The 22746-nt window shown below is 39.3% G+C and overlaps 2 protein-coding genes across 5 annotated transcripts in view; both read left to right on the forward strand.

The window, feature by feature from the left end:
* Positions 1-14774, forward strand: part of fig4a (FIG4 phosphoinositide 5-phosphatase a) — a 57987-nt gene extending 43213 nt beyond the window's left edge. For all 4 annotated transcript variants that reach the window (XM_034302043.2, XM_034302044.2, XM_026917333.3 and 1 more), the window contains 4 exons: positions 273-468; positions 7018-7103; positions 9077-9166; positions 13990-14774. In XM_034302043.2, the coding sequence (XP_034157934.2) occupies positions 273-468; positions 7018-7103; positions 9077-9166; positions 13990-14167 (550 nt within the window). In that variant the 3' untranslated portion in view covers positions 14168-14774. The remainder of the gene's footprint in view (positions 1-272; positions 469-7017; positions 7104-9076; positions 9167-13989) is intronic.
* Positions 14775-20848: 6074 nt separating this feature from the next.
* On the forward strand, positions 20849-22746 carry LOC113529322 (G-protein coupled receptor 6). The gene is made up of 2 exons (XM_026918442.3): positions 20849-21024; positions 21372-22746. Exon 2 carries the CDS (start codon positions 21388-21390, stop codon positions 22390-22392), a length of 1005 nt encoding a protein of 334 aa, XP_026774243.1. The 5' UTR covers positions 20849-21024; positions 21372-21387; the 3' UTR covers positions 22393-22746.

Consider the following 22746-nt stretch of genomic DNA (forward strand, 5'->3'; position numbering starts at 1 on the left):
CCTGACTGTTGTTTTTCAGGTGTGAAACAGTAGCACATGGTCTCAGCTCATTAGCAGCTCTAGGATCACTGACTCATGCACTAAATGGGACAGAATGTCAGATTATCTAACCGTAACACTAATAGTCAAATGTTCATTTGTTAAATTAATGACCATGATTTACAAACTCGAGCACTTTTGAGAGCACTTTAGCTATGTATCCTTTCTGATTTTTTTAGTAGTCTTTGAACATTGAATGCCATTCAACATTGCACGTTTCTTCCCCTCCATAGTAATAAGTCTAGTAAGGAGGAGGCCGTGCTGCAGCGTAAGACAGCAGCTAGCGCTCCTCCTCCACCCAGTGAAGAGCAGATCTCCAGCAGCTCTGAGGATGACTCGGAGGAAGATCGGGAGGACGAGGCCACTGCTTCTCAGCGCTACACACCAATCAAACTCGCTGAGTCCAGAGACAACGTCCATGCTCAAGAGGTAGGGGCCTTCCCTTTGTTCACCTGTTACTTCATATGAACGAGTGTCACTCGGAGAGCAACTACACGCCTCCTCGGAGAGTGTCAGTGAACCAGCCCTAGTTTCTCCCTAAGCTACATCTCTGTTTCCATGGAAGCCATTTCACTTACACGTTCAGCATTCACTTTATATTATCACTCTCTATCTCTCTCTCTTTCTCTCTCTCTCTCTCTCTCTCTGGTGTTTTTATGCACTCAAATTCTGCACTTAATTGCAGATTTAAATCTCTGAGTAAATCAATGCCATTTGATAGATATCTAGTGGATAGTAGGCTCTCTCTCTCTCTCTCTCTCTCTCTCTTTCTTTCTTTCTCTCTCTCTTTCTCTCTCTCTCTCTTAATTCTACTAAACACTGATATTCAGCATACTATCCCCAACTTATCTTTACTAACCTCCTGAGAATGATATTGCTGTAACAATGCCATATATGGTGCTATAATATCCTGACATACTGTATTTTTTATTCTATTAAAATGATTTGTACAATGGTTTTATCAGTAGACATTAAAGGTTAAGTTTCATAGCCAGACCAACAAAAATGCAAAGAAGTGTAAAAAAAAAAAAAAAAAAAAAAAAAGACATGTATACGCTCATACATACACATACGCTCACTGGCCACTTTAATAGGAACACTTGTACATCTATTCATTCATGCAGTTATCCAATCAGAGAGAGGAGAGAGGTCAGAGCTGACAGGAAGTGTTCTGGTAGCTCAAATAAGCACTCTTTACAAGTGTGATGAGCATTTCAAATCCTGACCACTTCAGGTTCCATTCCTGTCAGTCAAAAGCAGGTATCTGAGGCTACAGTGTGCGCAGAATCACCAAATCTGAATATTGTTTGTAAGAGCAATGCAGTGAAGGTTTCTTTTCAGTGTGGCACATTTTCCACTTCATCAGTAAAACGCAATGTCATTTGTGTTCTGCAGGTCATGTTTTTTCATGTTGTGACTGCTTTTTGTTTTGGCACGGAATCTTCTCCGTAGATAGAAGCAGCTTTAGAAATCCGGGCAAAGATGTTAGTGCTCTCTGCTGAAGCTAAATTGCAGTTCTTGGGAAAACACTTCACTTTGTTAACACTTCATTAAACATAGTATAGCGTTCTAAACGCTTGAGTGCTGAATTAACACATTAGTGGTTGAAAGAATGGACAGCATATTTTTTTTATTTACAGTGTTACCATCATGGAAAGACATTGACACATGCACATGCCTTCTCTTTCTCCCTGTGTTTCTCTTTTTCGCGTTCTCTCTGCGAGCACACATCCCACACGGGTGACTCAAGCTTTTTTGTCATGTTGCCATACCAACAAGGTTGTCTGGCTGTATATTTGTTTTCATGGAAGGACAGAGAGGAGGGGAATAGAGAGAAAGTATGAGGATTTCTTTATCAGATTCCAATTAATGATCGTTTTCTCTTTGTGTACCTCTCCTCTTGCATTCCTCCTGTTGTTGTGTTAAATTCTTTATTGCGGTTATTACTAATCACAAAAATCTTAGTTTGACTGATTTGTAGATCAGATTATGTTTAACCGATGTAAGAAGATATCTTTTTTCCACCAGCACACCAGCTTTAGAGTGCACCCAGTGTGTGGGCACGTGTCTGTTTTTTTTTTTTTTTTTTTTTCCAACCTTCCGGCATGTGAGTGTTCTGTTGGATCCGCAGTCTCAGGGCTTTGTTCATACAGCTCACGGACTTGGAATTGATGACACACTCATTAGAGTCTCCACGCTGTAGCTGAACCCACTCAACCTCCCTCTCTGCCTTTCATTACGACACATTTATATCAAGTACAATTACTGCATCTGATACAGCTCATCTACAAGACTTCATTTACAAAATGCCACATGTACATGATTTAGTGGAAAGGTCTTGAGGGAGTGCAGTGGCAGGCATGTTCTCAGACTCATAAAACACTCAGTCTCTTGTTTCAGTGGATCATCTCATCTCAGTACTGTAGATTTGCACCTAAGAACTGCTGCTGTACTCATAAAGACTGGGTTCCATTTTGATTCTTCCTTCCTCATGTCCTCTCAGGGAGTTTTTCCTTGCCACTGTCGCCTGGCTTGCTCATTATGGCTCTAGATCTGCATCCGAATTTCTGTAAAGCCATGACAAAGTTTGCTGTTAAAAGAGCATGAAAAGTAAACTTGACATGAACTCTTTGGTAATTATTAATAAATGTGCCGTCATGACACTTGTGTAGTGTTACTGCACACTAATGAAGTGAATAGGATTTCTGTTTTAGTGTGTCACAGTGGATGTGTAGGAATTGTTTGAATTTGTTTATCTGTTTTAATCTGTCTCCCTGATCATCTCACCCTGAATGGATTTTGCACATGCAGCTGAGAAAGAGGACAGGATTTTATATTCTACGTTATTGGCTTTGCTCAAATCCAGTTAGGGTTAAAGTTGGTTATGCTTAAATCACTTAATTTTTCATAAAATTTACAGTTATGTTTCAGTTTGAGTGCAAAAATTTGCAAAATGCTGCAATCCATTGTACTCAGAACTACGACCTCTGACATGGAAAAGTGCAAAGGAACTGTCATTCAACTCGAAATTCCAAATTGGTAACTTAGGCAACATCTACCTCTTTACACAGTCAAGTTTCTACTTGATAAAACTTAATTTTACTTTTCTGTTGTGAAACGTTTTTTTAACAGCTTCGTAAGTTTCGATTTGTAACGTAATTCTGCTGATATCAGTACAATATTACATTTCTGTTCATTAATCTCGCAGACATCATTCATGTAGATATTATTAATATGTTTATCAAATTCAGAGACTATGCATACAAATATGAACTTGCTCAGGGCATCCGTGTTTTTCCAAGCCGGAGCACGTTTCGGAACGCTTTTAGACCGGACCTCTGGAATATCGATTTGGAACTTTCCTAGCCAATAAGATGTTTACTCTGTTAAGTTTTAGAACTTTTTTTTGATTTGCACAAGTAACACACATGGTGTATATTAAAGTATTAATGTTGAAAAAACATCAAAATGGTATCGGTTTGCATCTCCCTTTCCCTCTAGAAGTTTGCATCTCTCTCTCTGGCTGTGATATACTTATTCTCTAGGAACTTATTCCCCCACACACAGTAAGGTCACGAAGACATTTTTTCCATTGATTTTTTTATCCATATTAATCCAGATGTTTTTTTTTTTTGTTTTTTTTTGGACTAATAACTTGCAAAATACCTGGGCAAAGAAAAATATTTGCAGATGGAAAAATATTTTTTTCACGTTCTGTTTCAGTGTGAGTGTACGCTGACATGTCTGCCTGCCGCTGTTCTCCAGACCACTTTTTTTTTTTCTCTTTTTTTTCCTTCTCCCCTTGTTTTTTCATTTTCTGCAGCTTTGGATGTTATATACTGTTTGTCCCTTTCCCCCTTTTAATCTTTAATCTTTTATTTTTCCCTCTTATTAATGCACTATTTTATTTTATGTTTATTATTTTTTAAAATTTTGGTAATCCTTCGACTTTACGCTGCATCTTTACATCACTTTGGCCAACAAAAGCCTCTGATTTCAGATAAAGCTCCATATCCTGATCACATTTTTACTAATAACATGGCACCCTATTTGTGTTTGTATCTTTTGTATTTTCCTGCTGAGTGTGCTCGAGAGAAAGCATCTACACTTGATACTAGTTCGTACTAGTTCCCGGGAGCATCTTGTGTGTGTACAGGCCCGGGACATATTAAAATATCAAAGACTTATGATGTAGCAGCTGATCCTCAGGCTCTCTGACACTGGAGCTGACGCAGAGCAAATTCAGTAAAAGCTTCAGCTACAATCTGCCTCTAAAAAAGGCAGATTTTTTTTGTGGTTTTTTTTTTTTGGGCTCTGAGACGTTTCCATGGAGAGGGGGAGTGTGTGTCACAGTCACTGTTGCCCAGTTGCCTTGGTGGTTATCAAAGATACGGTGACTTATTTGGCATTACTTATATCCACACAGTCAGAAAATGCCTTTTCTGTGTTTTGTTTCCGCAACTAGAGAATATTATCAAGTGCTTTTCTCAACTAAATGAGACACACAAACTAACGCAAGGTGAAGGTATTCTGTACATTTTTTACTGCACACATTTCTATACAGCTATATGTTTTACCTGCATTTCAAACCCTAATTTGTTCAATTCCTGCCCAGACAAAATCGAAATAAATAAATGCAAAATAATTCTCTTCTGTGTGTGCATGCACGAGGAATCATTTATAGTGTGTAGCATTGTAGCATCAGCACCAAAGCTTTGGGGCTGAATCTTAGTTTTCGATGTCTGGAGCCAGTGAATTGACTCTTTTTGGGATCGACATTGATGTGAACCGAAAGCAGGATGGTGACTTGATGACTTGACACTCAAGATAACTTGAAAAAGAAATTAAGCACTGAAGCATTTATTAATGCTACTGGGTCAAAAAAAACAAACAGTTGATTGAATATTTGAATTCACTGACTTGCTTCCCAACACTGCACATGCTTCATGACATTGTTTTGAAGTGAGAAAATGTTCGTCTTGTAGACTATTCATTCATTTAACACCATGTTTGTTCATTTTCAGCACATTTAGGCCAATGTTTTCCAATATTTTTTTTTGGAAGGAATAATAAATATGACAATAACTGTGTGACAACAAAATAATGAGTATAAATCGAAATCAAAATTCCATATAAAACCACATTATATGTAACGTGTAAAAAGATTGTACTGTTTTGAATTGTTTTCTCTGTAAAGTACTGCACAATATCCAGTCAAATGCCAAAGCGTGCATTATCAATTTGGCTGGTTAGTCATTTTACCCAATTCAGTTATGAGCACCTTATTACATTCATTGCTATGTATTGATGAAACAAACGTTTTTTTCACTTCCTGTGTTATGAGATATAAAATCTAGACATCTAGCTTGTTCTTTTTTTTTTATCTATGTACCCATCTTCCTGTACTTATCAGTCATTGTGAACGTCTATAACAACTTATCATTTATCATCAAGAATTTTTCCCAATATCCTGTTCTTCACTGCTGTTTCAAATTGAGAAACAATTCTTCTTCTTCTCCCAAAACATTCTTCCTTGCAGGTCCATAAGAGTAATATCTTACTCTCAGTCATTGTGCATCAGATTAGTGCATTTATTTTCTTTCTCTTCTATATGAAATAAGGCATGGCCTTATTTTTCATGGTTGCGATTATGAAGAGTGTATCGGCTCATATGCTTCATCTGGAAGCCATATAAAATGGATCACCTCAGCATGAGTTACAGGAAGAAATTCAGAACTGATAAAATATTTAAACCTCAGGATCATTTGCTGACTTCTACACTGACTTCATATGTACATCTTTTCAGCTGCTGGATAGAGTATGATTGCCTATGTTAGGGATCAGAAAATTTTAGGCATATAGTATTGAAAGGTGCATTTAAATAAATATAATAATAAATATGCATTTGTAATAGTTAACAATTATCAAATTAGTATAAAAAAGCATATAAAAATATTAAAACATATTGAATATCATATTTAACATATTTACAAGGGAAAAGACAGCACCTGTGGTTTTTTTTTATTTATTTATATATATATATATATACATATATATATATATATATATATATATATATATATATATATATATATATATATATATATATTTTTTTTTTTTTTTTTTGCATATTGTAATGAGGATTTTATGAGTCATTGTGTTTAAAAGCTCACAACTGCAGGCACTCTGCACTCTCTGTGTGTAATGAGGGGACTGGGATTGTGTGTCAGCCTGCAGCTTATTTAAGTCAGGAGATGTAGTTGAAATGTATTCCTGTGTTCAAGCAAACAGTTTTTAGGTTTGTTGGTTTAGTCGAGTTTTGGTATTGCATTTGCATGTAATGATTGTAAAGCCAATTTTACACCAAACGCATCACATACATCGGGACGTGGAGCTGGTTTAGTAAATATAACGTGCAAATCATATTGTTAATAGGTGAGGAAAGGTCAGGTCATGCGTTACTGCTGTATATGATCACATGAAGTTTGTTAATCCAATGAGATTTTTACTGTAGCAGTTTGAACTTTCATGAAGTTTGGATTTTAATCAATCCAGAGGGCATATGCTGCTACAGTGCAGCAGAACTGAAATATCGCCCATGTGCTGTTTAGATTGTGGAGACACTTTGCAAAATATAGCATGAGTCTTGTATTTTGTATTGTTTCTAGCTAGAAACCACACAAAAATATTCTTTTTTAATATCCACTGTAAAGGCCACTGTAATTAACATGACAGCATGCTGTGCTACAGTCTGGTATAAAATGTGCTTAATAAGAGGAGCACCTTATTAACTGAATATACAATAATCAAAATCATTTTTTCCTTTACTATTTTAGACAAGGACCAGACAAGGACCAGTTATTTGCCTAATGAATGTTGACCTGTAAATATTAATGTCCATTTATTAGTCTTACTTTGGATCTAAAGCTCTTAACTTCACCCTTAGTAAACTCTGCTGTTTGTCTTTTTTCCCTTCAGGAGCAACAACAGCAGCCTGCAAGGGAGCCATATGGGTTGAACCTGTCCGCTTTGCCCAGGGAGGAGGACCTTTGCATATATCACAGGTCAGATTTGCTAGAAGTGAATTATGGGTGAATTAGGGGTGGGGCGGTGTACGAGTGTGGGGGTGTACCATTATGGTGTATACTTTGAAATATGTTACAGAGATTGTAAAATCAGTCACATTATGTGTATGTATATTTGTAGCACTTTGTGGGTTTGGAGGGGAATGAGGAAACAGGAGGCAGGTTTGGGACAAAGCAGCAAGGTTCTTTATTCTTTTCTAGTGAGCACTGTTCAGTGCTATGGTAGCATACACACACACACACACACACACACACACACACACACAGTTCAGCTGAGCTCACGCTGCTCGGCTTCTGTGCCACTCAGAAACCCCGGCGTGCTCTCATCTCCTCCTTTATCCTGAAACACAAAACACTTGTTCATTAATCACCCATAGGCACATGCACTTTCCTTACGACACATTCTCCTGACTCCGCCCTCCATTCCCAATCCGGCACTCGACCACGCCCCCTCTGCCACAATATTATTAATGTTTCCTTATTTTATGAAGGGTGCCAATACCTCTGGAGGGCACCGCTTCTAAAGGCATTTAAATACAAAGTAATTTTTGGAAAAAAAAACAAAAAACACATGCTTACACACTTTTATTTTTCCCTTACACAGCTACATCTCAGAAAAATCTGTCTCTATACTCTGACAGTCTGCTCATCATAACTAATTTTACTTTTACACTTGAATTTGTAGCTGTTGTTTACAGTACGCCAATAAATGTTTCTTCAGAAGATGCTTCTTCTGCGTTTATTTTGATATACACTCATCAGCCACTTTAATAGGAACACCTGTATACCTGCCCATTCATGCAATTCATCCAATTATCCAAGAATGGCCAGACTGTTTTGGGATCGACTCAGACAACCACTTTTACAACCGTGGTGAGCAAAAAAGCATCTCAGAACACACAGCACATCAATGCTTGAGGGAGATGTGCTACAACAGCAGAAGACCACATCAAGTTCTATTTCTGTCAGCCACAAACAGGTTCATTGAAACTGGACAGTTGAAGAATTTGCCTGGTCTGATGAATCTCTGCAACATGAAGATGCTAGGGTCAGAATTTGGCATCAACAGCATGACTCCATGGGCCCAACCTGCGGTGGTATAATGGTGTAGGGAATATTTTCTTGGCACACATTGATAATACCAATCAAGCATCATTTGAATGCCATAGCCTGTCTGAGATTGGATGCTGACCATGTGCATCCCTTTATGGTTACCATTTACCCATTATAATGGCTACTTCCTGCATGATAATGCGCCATGTCACAGCACACAAGTCATCTCAAACTGGTTTCATGAACATGACCGTGGGTTCAAGTGTACTTCAGTGGCCTCCACAGTCTCCAGACCTGAATCAAATTTGGCATGTGGTGGAAGGGGAGATTCACAGGATGAATGCGCAGCTGACACATTTGCAGCAATTATGTGGTATAAGCATGTAAACATAGACAGAATATCACGGCTTGTGGAAACCATGCCATTAAGAATTGCTACTGAAGCCTCCAGAGATGTAGAATACAGAGCACCTCTATTTCCCTATCTTCACCTACTTTCCTCAGAAGAGATCACATTTCTGACTTGCTGATTAATGGATGTTATCTCAACGTGAGCTCAATAATGACTGGTTAACATCTTCTTTTCCCCTGTCTTAAAAAGCTTGTGTCACGTGTATGCAAGGCTGCCCATGTGCACCTCTTCTGGGCACAGTGTATTTGCGAGGTTAGAATAGCTCTCCATTCCTATTATGTGCGTTACGTCAATTGGCAATATTTGCTTCAGTCACACATTTCATATTCTGTATTGAAATGAGTCATTGTGGATGATTAGGCAGGTTCTTAATTATGTAACTTTCATTATACACTCTGTGTGCATAAAGCTTATTATGCGTCCAGTGTGTGTGGTGCATGTGTTAAATATAATGCAATGATGTGATGGTGGTTTACTGTTTGTACAGATTTTCTCACCTTGGCCGAAACCAACACAAAGTGGAAAGGAATGAGCAGTTGATGGACACCAAAAAATTTCTGGAAAATGTCATCAATCTGTAAGTTTCACACATATACACTTACGTTTGTAAAATAGCACTTGATCCAGCACATCCTATTATTTAGCATTTTATTTTTTATATCACACACTGACAGTGCATACAACTTAACGAAACCATATTAAATACTGCACCTTTACCTTAACTGGCAAAAAAACTGTAGGGATCAAATACAAAAGGGCTTTTACATATGGATATAACATGCATGAACCATAAAGGAACCACAGTGTTATTTTTCCGTATTCCGCCATTTTACAGTACTGAAATTAATTGCATAAATTAATTGCATAAATCACACATGTAATGTAATTTTACATACAAAAAAATTATTTAAATCCTTTGCAACATATTTTGTAGTTGAAAAATAAACATTGGTTTAACATTGTCCTGTTAATTGTCCTGCTATAAGCTAGAGTCCTGTCTAGTGAGTTTTGAGGCATTGAATTGTCCACCTTGAAATGCAGTTTAATCTGCTTTTGGTAACTTCTAATTTTTATCTAGTATTTTATACTATTTTATGTTGATTTGATTGTTTTCCCATTTTGATACACACCTTCTCGAGATGTTCTTCATGGCTTTGTACATAAACGACACAGTACGTACACTGGCCAATTAACAAGTAAGCAACTTATTGTCCAGATAATTTTGGTCTCTTTCTCACATCAATTTTGGTCTCTGTTTCTATCACTGTGTTTTTATTTTCCAATCTACACTGTAAATGCCGTAATTGCTGTAATTACAGGTCTGACCCATAACAGCAACCCAAGAGTGGAACACTATAGAGTAATATGTAATACCTTAAAAGCCATTTTATATTCGAGGTCAGCTCGGTCCACTCTGCTTCCATCACGACCTGCTCATGTACGCCGAGATAGTCACCATTTCATGATTGTGTGCTTCAGTAAAGTTATATAATGATAATGTAGAACACCCACTACACCCGATAACCTAGTTCAGAGATGAGCATGTGTTTGCAAACGTAACACCTCATTTTGCATGTTAGGGAACTATTTGTTTGGTAAAAGTGAAAAACTGATTTTCAGAATTTTGGATATGGATGATCATGACAGTGCCTATGTGTCTTTACGTAAATTTTTTTGCTCCATTGTGTGCAGGAGACTTTGGGTTGGACATTTATGGCATTTCATGTTGGAATGTATGCTGCACTGTGTTGACTGAAATACTTAGCATATGGTTCTACAATGTTTGAAACATTGTGCAGAACTAGACATGATTTAGTCTCCATAGTTGGGTGTTTAGAAGAGAAAAGAGTTGAGAAAAATAACACAGATCAAACTTGCAGTTGCAGTGAAGGTACCAGGTATATGTGTTGTCAGTTATTGACACCAAATGTTTCTTGCATACAGTCAAAGCGATTGATTTGAAGAGGTCATCACTAATGAGTTATGTTAGGGATAGGGTTGATAGTCCTGCGATTTACTTAAAAGAAATAAAGCCAACTGAAAATTGAAGCTCCTGTCTTGAGCTCTGACCAGTGTTTGACTTATTTCTAGCTGTAGGTGGAGTGAATATGCATTAGAATTGACTGTTCTCCATTTTTCCAACCACATACACTATTAAACACAGAGGTTCATGTTTTTTTGCCTGCCTACACTGAAAAAATGGAATATATGGTCAGTTAGATTTAAGAGAACATATCACGTATAGTTTACATAAAAATATCAGGTTTCTCATCAAAACGTATTGCTTATACTAAACATAATTTTAACAAGTTTCTAATTACTATTTTGTAGAGTGAGCATGATTAATTCTCATAGAATTAATGTAAACCAATTACATCATGAAATTTCGCAAGGATGTTGGCACTGATGGGAACTATAACAATATCCTCAGTTCAGGTGAGAGCACCTGGCCTTTCAGGCTTTTTAAAATACATGATCAAATCATGTTGTCAAATCATGACAACAACAAAGACAAGACATTTATTTATATAGCACATTTAAAAACAACACTTGTTAACAAATGTGCTTTACATACCAAGGACCTAGCAATACAAAACCTAATACAACAGTCAAAAGCAAGAGAAAAGAGATGAGTCTTCAAAGGGTATCAGGGGTAGTACAGGCTCTGATGTGGAGAGGCAGAATATTCCAAAGACGAGGAGCTGTGACAGAGAAGGCACTATCTCCTTTCGATATTAAGCGAGACTTAGGAATAATTAAATAAAAACTCTGCGGTGATCTTAAAGGTCTAGAAGACGTATAATGCTGAAGGAGCTCCACAGTGTAGGCAGTTGCCAAGCTATTTAAGCCCTTAAAAACAAATAATAAAATCTTGTATTGAATTCTGAATTACCTGGGAGCCTGTGGAGAGATGCCATTACAGGTGATATGCTAACACGTTTCCTAGTCCCAGTCAAAAGCCTAGCCACAGCATTTTACACTAACTGAAGGCATAATAATGAGGCATGAGGAATACAATGAGTTACAGTAATCCAGGAAGAAATAAAAGCATGTATAACAACCTCCAAATCCTTAAAAGACAAAAACAGGTTTCAATTTTGCAATAGCCCTTAGCTGAAAGAAGCCATCTCTTACCACAGAATTTATCTGCCTATTAATTTTTAAATCGGAATCAGAAATCACACCAAGATTCCTTGCTTGAATGTGTAATTTATATGTGCACTAATTTAGTTGATTAAATATATATTTAGTAGGCCTCACATCTTGTTGTGTGACTTTGCGTCAAATTCATTTGCGCATTATGGACGTGTTTAAGTGCTGTAGCATTACCAACAGGGCGAAATTGGACATATGTTCGCAATAACTACTACTCAACACACCATCATAGAATTCTTTGATTCTTTAGATCATGCTGAGTTCAACATATACCATGATTTAAACTTCAGCCATTTTGAATTTTTCAAAAAACACTTTTAGCTTCTTCTCCTACAAATTTTGTCCAGTCATCACAAATATTGGATCGCAGAATTTTGGATCACAGCATAGTGAGACCAGCTAGAACAAAACCTTTTTCTCTGATTTTTGTTATGCAGGACATTTCGCTCGTAATGCGCAGACAAATTTGACAGCGATGTCACCAAACAGGAAGTGAGGGTATATATCAGTAGAGGTGTGACATATCAAATCTTGATTCTTCTTTCTCTTGGTTTCTTCACTTCTTCTTCTACACATATTATCTAATTATCATGAAATTTGGACCACCAACCAGAACAAAACTCACAATAACGAAACAATAACATGCAAACGGATTTGATGGCAAAGTCGAGAGGCCATTTCTCAACCATTCTTTCCCATATTGACACCAAACTTTGCAAAAACTTTAGCAAAATGACCTGATGTTAACTATGCAATGTGAGTTCACATGAGCATTGCATTCCTGAAATGCTGTATCTTTACAAGACCGAGCTTTCACATTGCGTGCTTCTTGTCCAGTTCTTTTTGTCGTTCTAATTCATAAAATCCTTATTCGCTCATAGTCACTTCTAAAACAGAGGGATGTTAAGCATGTAGATGATCTTCCCTGAGACAAAATCTGACTATTTGTGCAGAAATTCATTGATTATGCAAACCAAATGTCTGTGTGGCTGGTCTCAGAAGATTCTGTAGCTGTAGTAGCCTGTTATGGGGGTCCTGGGCTGGCATGGTAACACGTGTGAGGCCAGTTGGTCGTATTGCCAGCTTTGAAAAGCTTTGGAAGGCATTGGAGGTGGTTTACGGTAGATAATTTGACATCCATGACTCATGCAGCTGCTCTGGTGGATATCCCTGGCAGCAAGCATGCCAGTGGAACAGTTCCACAAAACTACTGAACAAAACTACACAATTCCGAGAGGTCTTGTATTGTCCCAAATAATACTGAACACCTGTGCAGTGAGCATGCTGCTCAGTCACCTGTGTGCTTAGGTAGAAAAAATATTGCATTCACATTTTATTAAGTATACTGTAGAATAATTAAGCATCAAATATCACATGAACAAGAGTGCTATAAAAGCAATATCCAATGCTGTTGTAGTGAATATCAGCACAGCTGTGATTACAGCCGAATCAGTACGATATTCAGTATAACAGCACAATTGTGAGGATCTTTTTTTCTTCTTTTTTTTTAATACAACAGTTCTACGAGAAATTAATATCAAGTAACTGACATTTCAGACATAATTTGGCCAAATATTGTTATTTTTGCTCCATCAATGAAAATAGCTTCCAACGACACCACAGCTGGAGAGAGCATTGCATGTTGCCATGCCAACGCACAGACTGACTGACAGTCTGTGTAGTAATTGTAGGAACGGTTTCAATCCAACAAGCTATTCCTACAGTTAGAACTTTATGTAGAGACAAGTGGAGTAATAAAAACAGTGACATGTACCAGTGCTGTTTTCAGTATCGGCCCTTTTGGAACGCTGCTTCTCCAATCAGATTAGTCTTGATTCATTCCAAAGTAATTCCAATGTAGTCCCACATGGAATACGTCAAGTTTTTATTTCCCAAAAACAGTTTCATCCTTGCTTCAGTGGATAATTACACCTGAACTGTTGATTTGTCCCTGCTGTAATCATAAAGACGTTCCTGTGACTCTTATTTACAGTACGCTCATACGTTCATCACACTTGGTACTGTTTGACTTGACTTTTCAAAACCTGTATATCGTAATGATTTATAATCTCACTATTCACCCAGAAGAGGTTACCATTCACGTCTGGTTCCTCAAGGTTTCTTCCTCAGGTCTTCTCAGGGAGTCTCAGGCTCATTGATTTGTGACAGTATCTCTTGTTAAAAGCGCTATACAAATAACAGTGAATTGAACTGAATTAATTTATTGATCTCTTTCTTTTTCAGAGTTCCAGTGTCCTTGTTCAGTGGCGACAGTATTTATGAGGTGTCGGCTCCGCGGGTTGACTTGGAGACCCAGAACATTTTCCGTGCACACATCCAAGCAGGCCTGAGTCTGATCAAAACAATGTGCAGAGAAGACATAGTCATTTACCGCGAATATGTGAAAAATAGATACATGTGACATGTTAGTCACATGTTCTATCACTTATAAAGGCATTTCAGCAAGCCTGAAAGAAGACCTTCCAGCAACTAAACATTGGAAGGTCTTGTTTGAAAAAAAAAAAAATTTCTTCAATTGACCTTCCTCATAAAAAATCATCTCAGATCTCACACATTTCAGTAGAAGGTCTGCTCTCTGATCCCTTGGACTCCTTTTTCACATCACCACATTTTGGAATTATGCTCTGTTTTGAGATTGAAAGAATATGACAGACAGAGAATTTTATTTCACTTGATCTTATTTTATTTGCAGTTATACCACAACGACTGGATATTCCACTGATCCTTTAGGTTTTATTTCCAGTACTTTAGAATTTCCTCTGTATATTCATTGCTTTTATGAGAGTATTGATTTCACAGATTATACAAGTTGTACAAGCTGGACTGCTATTGTGCCTTGTGCGTCTTAGTTTGGTTTTTTTTTGGCGTTTTTAATTGAACTTAATTATTTATATTGTGCCATGATTGTGTTTAAAGTGTATGTGAATGAGCTTCTGTAAATCATTTAAAAATGTTATGTTTGTGTATTTATTAAACTTCTGTCTGCCTACTAATTTTTACTTTGTTTCTCACAACATTGTGCACTATTTTCATTTGTTCTGGTCGGTCCATTGGCTCTCATTGTTTCTCTTTGTCTTTGTTCAGCCGTCTCTCCCTGAGTCTGTTTTGCCCATGAGCCTCGTGACTCCAGAGCAGCCGGCAAGCCATAGAAACGGCAGCATGGGAGGGTCACGTGGCTCGGTGCACAAATGACATGGCAATCTCACAAAAATACACAGGTGGACACATGCACGCACATTCATTTGAACACACACACACACACACACACACACACACTTTCAAACCCTGTTTCAACATTTACACACACAAACACACACTTTACTGCTTCGGGCTCATCACATATGGATGAGGTGCAGCTATTAGCACTTATTAAAAAATATGTTAGGTAATAATAATCCTGACAAGAAGAAAAACATGATTCAAATAGGTTTTTTCAGCATTTCACATTTCTGTGAGACTGAAAGATGTGAGGCTGAGTGTGTTTGCACACATGTTGGACTCGTGCACTGACTAAAAAAAGGCCCAAACGTGATATTTACTATAAGTGAGAGAAATCCTTTTTTTCTTTAATAGCGTCATCTGATATTTTCACAAAACTAATAGTGATGATGATTGTCTTTTATTTGTAATCCATGAAAATGAGTTCATTGTTTTAAAGGAACAGGATTAGGAGCCAGAGAAGGCATGATAATCAGTGATCTGACTGAGAGTTTTGTCTAACTGTGTGTTCCAGTGCCTGTTAAAGGTGAAGATTGTGGTGAAAGCTGGCTGAAGATTTTGAAAGTGAAAATCGAGTTTATATATAAAATAAATAAATTGGCACTGATATGAACATAATCCACCTATAATATATGGCCAAAAGTATGTGGACACCTGACCATCACACTCATATCTGGAAACTTAGTAATAAATATAATAACTTTGATAATGGTGGGTTATGTGAAGGAGTAAATGAACCTCATCTGGCTAGTGTGTTTTTATTTTTCATTTCTTAAATTATATTGTCACCCTGTTTTGATTAAAAAAGAATCAATTATTCTAGCAAGTTTAAACTGGGGGTAAAGCTAGGCAACACTAGAAAATTTTAGCCTAAGTAGGTAGATAATATTTACTAGATGATATTTTACATAATAAACTTATATACTTTCTTCTTGTTTTTCTGTGCTATCCTGGACTGTGATCCACTGGCTCTGTCACTGTCACAGTTTGATTGTTCATTTTTTGCAAGCTCCTATTGTGTAATTTATCTCATAACTGCAGGTATACACTCACTGGTCACGTTTTAGGAACACCTGTACACTGAAACATTCATGCACTTAGCATATTCACATCAAACGTGAGAATGGGGGAAAATGTGCTCTTGGAGACTTTGACCATGGCCTGGGTGTTGGTGCCAGATGGGTTGGTTTGAATCTGCTGATCTCCTTGAATTTTCACTCACGACACTCTCTCGAGTTTATACAGAGTAGTGAGGAAAAAAAATCCAGTGAGCAGTGCTTGTGTGGGCAGAAACAAATTGTTGATGTGAGAGGTCAGAGGAGAATGGCCAGACTGGTTCTGACAGGAAGGCTACACTAACTCAAATAACCACTCGTTACAACCGTGGTGAGAAGAAAAGCTTCTCCTACACACGGCATGACAAATTTTGAGGAGGATGGTCTACAACAGGTTCCACATCTGCCAGCCAGGAACAGGAACCTAAGGCACAGGCTCACTAAAACTGGACAGAAGCTTGTCTCCTGGTCTTTTTCCAAACTTTAACTTTTCAATTTTTGTGAGTCTGGACATAAAGATTCACACTTATTTCATTATCTATTGTCATTAGCATGTTTTTTAATATTATTATTAGATCAATTTTAGCTTGGCTTTAGGGATATTAATGAATTGACAGGAATTGACATGGCTGACAGGCAACTAGAGATGCCTCTTTTTCCTGACTTTTGGATATTACTGCTTCACATCGTTATTTTTTTCTCTTGTTTACAGAGCCATAGTCTTCTTCCTCTTGGTTTGTTTTTTTTTCTCCCCTTGTATTTGCCTTCATGCACCTCACTCCGTTTTGTATCTCATGTAATTGCTACATGTATTTTTATTTCATTCAAGCTGCTTTGCTGTGCTGTCTAAGCTCAGCAATTTTCTACATCTCTGCCTTTCTTTCTTTCAGTTCCTGTCTCTGCTTCATCCTCCTGTGGTGTGCTGCTCAGTACAGAGATCTGTCGAGTCATGTGCATGTGTGTGTTCATGCAGAATAAGGACACCCTATATATAGGTTTATGCACTTTTGCACTTTTCTCTTGTTGTTTTGTCTTCTTTCACCTGGTGTCATCAAAGGAAGAATGTAGAACTTGCAGGCATAAGGCATTATTGATATCCATGGTTTGCGTTTGTTGTTTTATGCAATAAAGATTTTGTGGTATATATTTTATCATGTGCATATTTGCAATGTTTGAATACTCAGATATATCTTTCTTGCTTGCTTTCTTTCTTTCACCCACACCCATCCACCCACTTGAACTTGTTCTACATTTTCATGTTTTATTCTCTCTCTCTCTCTCACTCTTTCTCTGTGTCTCTTTCTCATCTGCTGTTTACTCAGATCACTCTTTTTTTGCACCCTGCTTAAGTGCATGAAGCTCATGTGGTTGCCAGGATACACAGAGATACAGTTCGCAGGACAGGTAGCAAGGCTTTGTGTCAAAGCTTCTAAAGAAAAAAACTTCCGGGAACATCAGTGGGTTGAAAAAAATATATATATTCTGCACCCTCATGTGGGTCCTGCTGGCAGTGTCACAGGCATACAAACTGCAGTTACCCCAGCTTTTTGGGACTAAAGGCCTCCTTTTTTATGCTAAGTGTAGCAAATGTTGTCCAAGTTACATAACCAGTGCAGTGGACCAGTGCAATACTTATTTTCAAGTTCCACTTAACTGAGACACTTCTTAAGGTTTACCGTTCAAGGACAGACATTCCCATTCACTTCTGCCTTTTGGTTTCTCCCTAGCACCACAGGTGTTTGAGACATATGCAGGCGACCTTGTCCCCCCAGTAGCCACTGGAAACAGGATATTTGCTGTATTTGGAAAACTGCCTGCTGTGTGCCCCGCAAGAAACACATCCACCCATGCTCAGTATCATGGTGAACTTACAGAGGAGCTTCTTAAAACAGCAACAGGTCACAGTTCATTGGCATGGGGCTAGATTCACTAAATGCTAGCCATCACCGCAATATGTGGTGGATTAATGTGCTTGCCAATCAAATTCAGTCAGGCCATCAATTGTGGCAATGGGGTCTGTTAAGGATGCTAGAAGTGAGGACAGCAACTGCATTTGGTCATCCACGTAGGCTTGTTGAAGCCGAAATCTTTCCAGATGTGGGTTATCAGCTAAGGCTGGACCTTTAATGCCACAGACAGGAAACATGGACTTGAAGGGAGCCCAAACAGTGGTTTACTGGTGATTCAAAGCATTCCTAAGATGGTTGGGAGCAGTGCCTCATAAAAGAGAGATAATCACCATGGACACCTCCCTTACAGGCTGTTGAGCATTGTTGTGCCCTGGGGGTACTAGGGGCTTGTGGATTCTAGAGTAAGGACAGAACACAGAACTGGAATTGAGGGTGGTCCATCTGGCCAGTTCTAATATGTCTCCACATGCTGGACCACACAGACAGTCAGCTATCAACCATCAAGACAGCACTCTTCACCTTACATAGAATCTCCTCAGATGGGTCCATCCATGACTGGCCTCACTGAGTGCAACTCATCTGCTGGGGCTGTAGAGTGGTGTCAGGGATTCACTGTTGACATGGTGCAGGAGTCCAGGGGAGTGGTAGCCCAGATCTAGGGGTGGTACAGTGGACATCTTTGATAGTATGAAGTCCACACATTGGTTCTCATTGGTAGAACCAGACAGCTTGCTGGGAGAGAATGCCCTGGCCCACGAATGACCACATTGTTTATATGCTTTTCCTCCTCTACCCCTGATTCTTCCTGCGTGTGGCCCCAAGAAGGTTGGCAAGACCTTGGTTACCACTGCTGCTTGTTTTAACACTCTGGTGGCCAGAGCACCTGTCTATGGGCTGTCCTTTGGGTGGAATCACTAAATGAGGACTGTGATCTAACAATACAGGAAACAGTCTAACAATCCTTGGATCATTTTCATGGAGCCAAGAGAACATCCAGAAGATTTTCTATATAGGAAACTAATCATACATACACAAACCTTGATACAAAAATGTTGGTCTCTTAGCAAAGTGCAAGTGGCAAAATAAAATGGCTAAATACATTCTATTCAAAGTAGGATAATATAATGGCCTTTGCAGATTGTTGTGCAAAGCTGGCCAGTTCAAATGTTGATTCTCAAATTAATGATTGAGTCATTATTAATTATTAATTGTTGTTGCCCACGACTAACAATAACATCAAACTAATGCTAGATAGCGAGAATCACAGTAATCCACTTGTAATTGTGGGTAACAGGATGGATAAAAGGGTCATATTCTTTAAATCATTTATAATTAATTCATGATAAACCCTAATTATTACCAGATATTAACACTTGTCTTAGATGTTGCTTTGCAAGTCATAATTATTGCATTGAGTTTTAATGCCATGTTTAAGAGACTGAAGCATCTAATGAGGTACAAATTGTGGTCGATGCACATGCATTTAAACCCTGCTTGAATGTCATCTGATGCAAATGCCTTGTGAATTAACTGACCAGATAATTGCTCGCACATTCTGGGTGCAAGGATAAAAGAGAGCTGGAGAGTGTGTGTGGAGAGAGAAGGATGGCCCTAGATGGAGTGCTCTGTTATCACACCTACACAGATTCAATGTTAAAGAAAAAAGAAAATGTCTTTTTGCACGTTATGCAGGACCGTGACATTGGCAGCAGCATTTAGGCTCTTTTTACTGAGAAATCCTAACATGCCTTGGAACCATTACTAGAAAAAGAAGAAAAACATAGTTTTGAGTTGCATTTTGTATTTTAACTTTCCCTTAAACAAATGCAGTGAAGTATATAGTGAACTCAGACCTGATTATTATACTGTGAACATCAAAATCCCTTGAATGTTAAATGAGAATGTAAGAGAATAATAATGCATATAAAAATTCTTTTCTTGCAGTTCTTCTGATCCCTGAAGAGGAAAAATACCACTTTTTCATAGTCCTTTTGTTCTCACAAAAGCAGTGTCTGTGTGTCACCTTATGTAATAAGCTGTTCATCTGGTTTGTAATATAAGATGTTCACCAGTTAAGTAGGCTTATCACACTGGTGCGATCAGCATGGTCTGGTGTTACATGTGAATGGCCAAGTTAAAAAAAAAAAACAGGCTGCTATCTCACCAGTCTTCTATACAGGATAAAAAAATGGTGCAAATTGTGGTTCTTTGCATTACTATGATTGTTCACAAGTAGTATAGAGGACAGTCTGTTTCTGTAACAGGTGATCGGGAGGAACTGATCCAATTCCTAATGTACAGTACATACCTGTGTGATAATTAGCTGGATTTGTTATATAGGGAACAGGCAATTCTAGAAAATGTACCCATGAACCCATGATTCCTAACTTTCGTTGGTCTGTTTGCACTGAAATTGCAAAAAAAAAAAACGTGTTGTTTTTGTTTTTACTCACAATGGACAGGTCACGTTACTTACACACAGCTCCCTCGGTTGACTCATATCCTACTGATTAACATTAATTTGTGCTACTAATATGTGCTACAAAGTGATCCAGGAATCCGGTTGTGTAATATATTCATATTTAGGCGTGTCTTCATTATAATGTTTGTAATAGTATGGTATTGGTGTCCTGAGATTAAAGACAGTTAATGTGCTTCATTTCTTGATACGCATGCACTCCCTGAGAAAGTGAGAGAGAGAAAGAGGGAGAGAGATAGAGGGAGAGGGAGCGAAAGAGAGGATGAGAGAGAGAGAGAGAGAGAGAGAGAGAGGATGAGAGAGAGTGAGAGAGGGAGCGAGAGAGAGAGAGGATGAGAACGAGAGAGGTTGAGGGAGAGGATGAGAGAGAGAGGAAGAGAGGAGGGGGGGTCTTGACGTCATTCCTGTTTTTAGTGGTCTACACGGTTTCCACAAACACACTCTTCTCGAGCTGTCTTCAGATCTGTATGGTCAATGCTTTGCCTCAAACCTTCATGTTCGTGGAAAGCCTCTGTTTTCCCCAAGACAAGAAGCTTTTACAGGACGTTTCACACGGAGCACGAGGATCCCAGTTTTCCTTAATGTGAAGAAAAAGGTACGTGGGGCAGATCGGCTGATTTTCTCTCTTGCGTTCTTCACTTCTTATTTTCCCTCTCTCGCGTTTGACTTCCATAGACGCGCAACTTTGCTGTAGTGGGGAAGAGTTTCGTTTCAGCACCATGGAGAGCACCATAGTTTATTAGCCGATACAATGTTTCCGCTACTGTTTGTTTCATTTGTACTGGTCCAATATATCGATTCAACAGTTTCATAAAATGCATGAGCGAGCCCTTGTTTATGGAGTGGAAATCCTCCACGTCTAAAACCTTTGGCTTCATGTTGCATTCAAAGTTTTGGACTTTCTCTTGATCTGTTAAGTAATATGCAGCTGTCTCTCTTCAGGGCGATCAGTGTAAAGATGAATGAGAGCGCACCAGCGAACGAGAGCGTGGCGGGATTTCCCGTGGCCTCGTGGGTGGAAGCCGGAGCCTTCAGCAGAAACAGCAGCCTGGCGCTCTCCTCATCCTCCTTGCTCTTCGACTTTCCCATAAACCCATGGGACATTATGCTGTGCCTCTCCGGCACTGTGATCGCATGTGAGAACGCCATCGTGGTGGCGATCATCTTTTACACGCCGACTCTGCGCACCCCGATGTTCGTGCTGATCGGTAGCCTTGCGACTGCCGACCTGCTCGCGGGAGTGGGACTGATCTTGAACTTTGCGTTCCAGTACTTGATCTCGTCGGAGACGGTCAGCCTGATCACGGTCGGTTTCCTCGTGGCCTCGTTCACAGCCTCGATCAGCAGCCTGCTGGCCATCACCGTGGACCGCTACTTCTCTCTGTACAACGCGCTCACGTACCTTTCGGAGAGAACGTTGCACTGCGTGCACTTGATGCTGCTGGGCGCGTGGGGAGCGTCGCTGGGTCTCGGCATGCTGCCCGTGCTCGGCTGGAACTGCATGCATGACACGGCCTCCTGCAGCGTCGTGCCGCCTCTCACGCGCACCAACGTGGCACTGCTCGCCGTGGCCTTCTTCACCATTTTCGTCCTCATGCTCGGCCTCTACTGCAAGATCTGCAAGATCGTGTGCCGCCACGCGCACCAGATAGCGCTTCAGCGCCACTTCCTCGCGCCGTCGCACTACGCCGCCACCAAGAAAGGTGTCTCCACGCTCGCCATCGTCCTGGGCACGTTTGGCGCGAGCTGGCTGCCCTTCGCCATCTACTGCTTGGTGGGCGAGCGCGAGGACCCGGCCGTGTACACGTACGCCACGTTACTTCCGGCCACCTACAACTCCATGATCAACCCGATCATCTACGCGTACCGCAACACCGAGATCCAGCGCTCGCTCTACGTGCTTTTTTGCGGCAGCGCGCGCACCGACGTGTCCTATCGTTCCAGATCACCGAGCGAGGTCTAGATCCTCCTTAGGTCTTCTCCTCCTTAAAACTCACTTCACCCTGACTGCATTTGCTAAAACGAAAGTATGAAATCAAAGTTACTCAGTCATGCAATTGCACTTTACTAAGACTCGAGCCAGCCATGAGTCGGTCTTAATGCTGTGAACAACGGACTTTGGTGACAAAGCAACAACCTCACGTTAAGAATGTATCTGAACTATTTAAAGTAAAAAACAAAAAACAAAAACAGCACTTTATATGAAGATTTTAAATGCCAAAGCAGTATTGTATAGCTCTGTGAGTTCTGTGATTTATGTGATGGATTTTTTTATCTTGTAAAATTGTCTCTGAATATGTTTTTATATGGAAAAGAA

Source organism: Pangasianodon hypophthalmus, chromosome 30, assembly GCF_027358585.1.
Source record: "Pangasianodon hypophthalmus isolate fPanHyp1 chromosome 30, fPanHyp1.pri, whole genome shotgun sequence".
Classification (NCBI taxonomy): Eukaryota; Metazoa; Chordata; class Actinopteri; order Siluriformes; family Pangasiidae; genus Pangasianodon; species Pangasianodon hypophthalmus.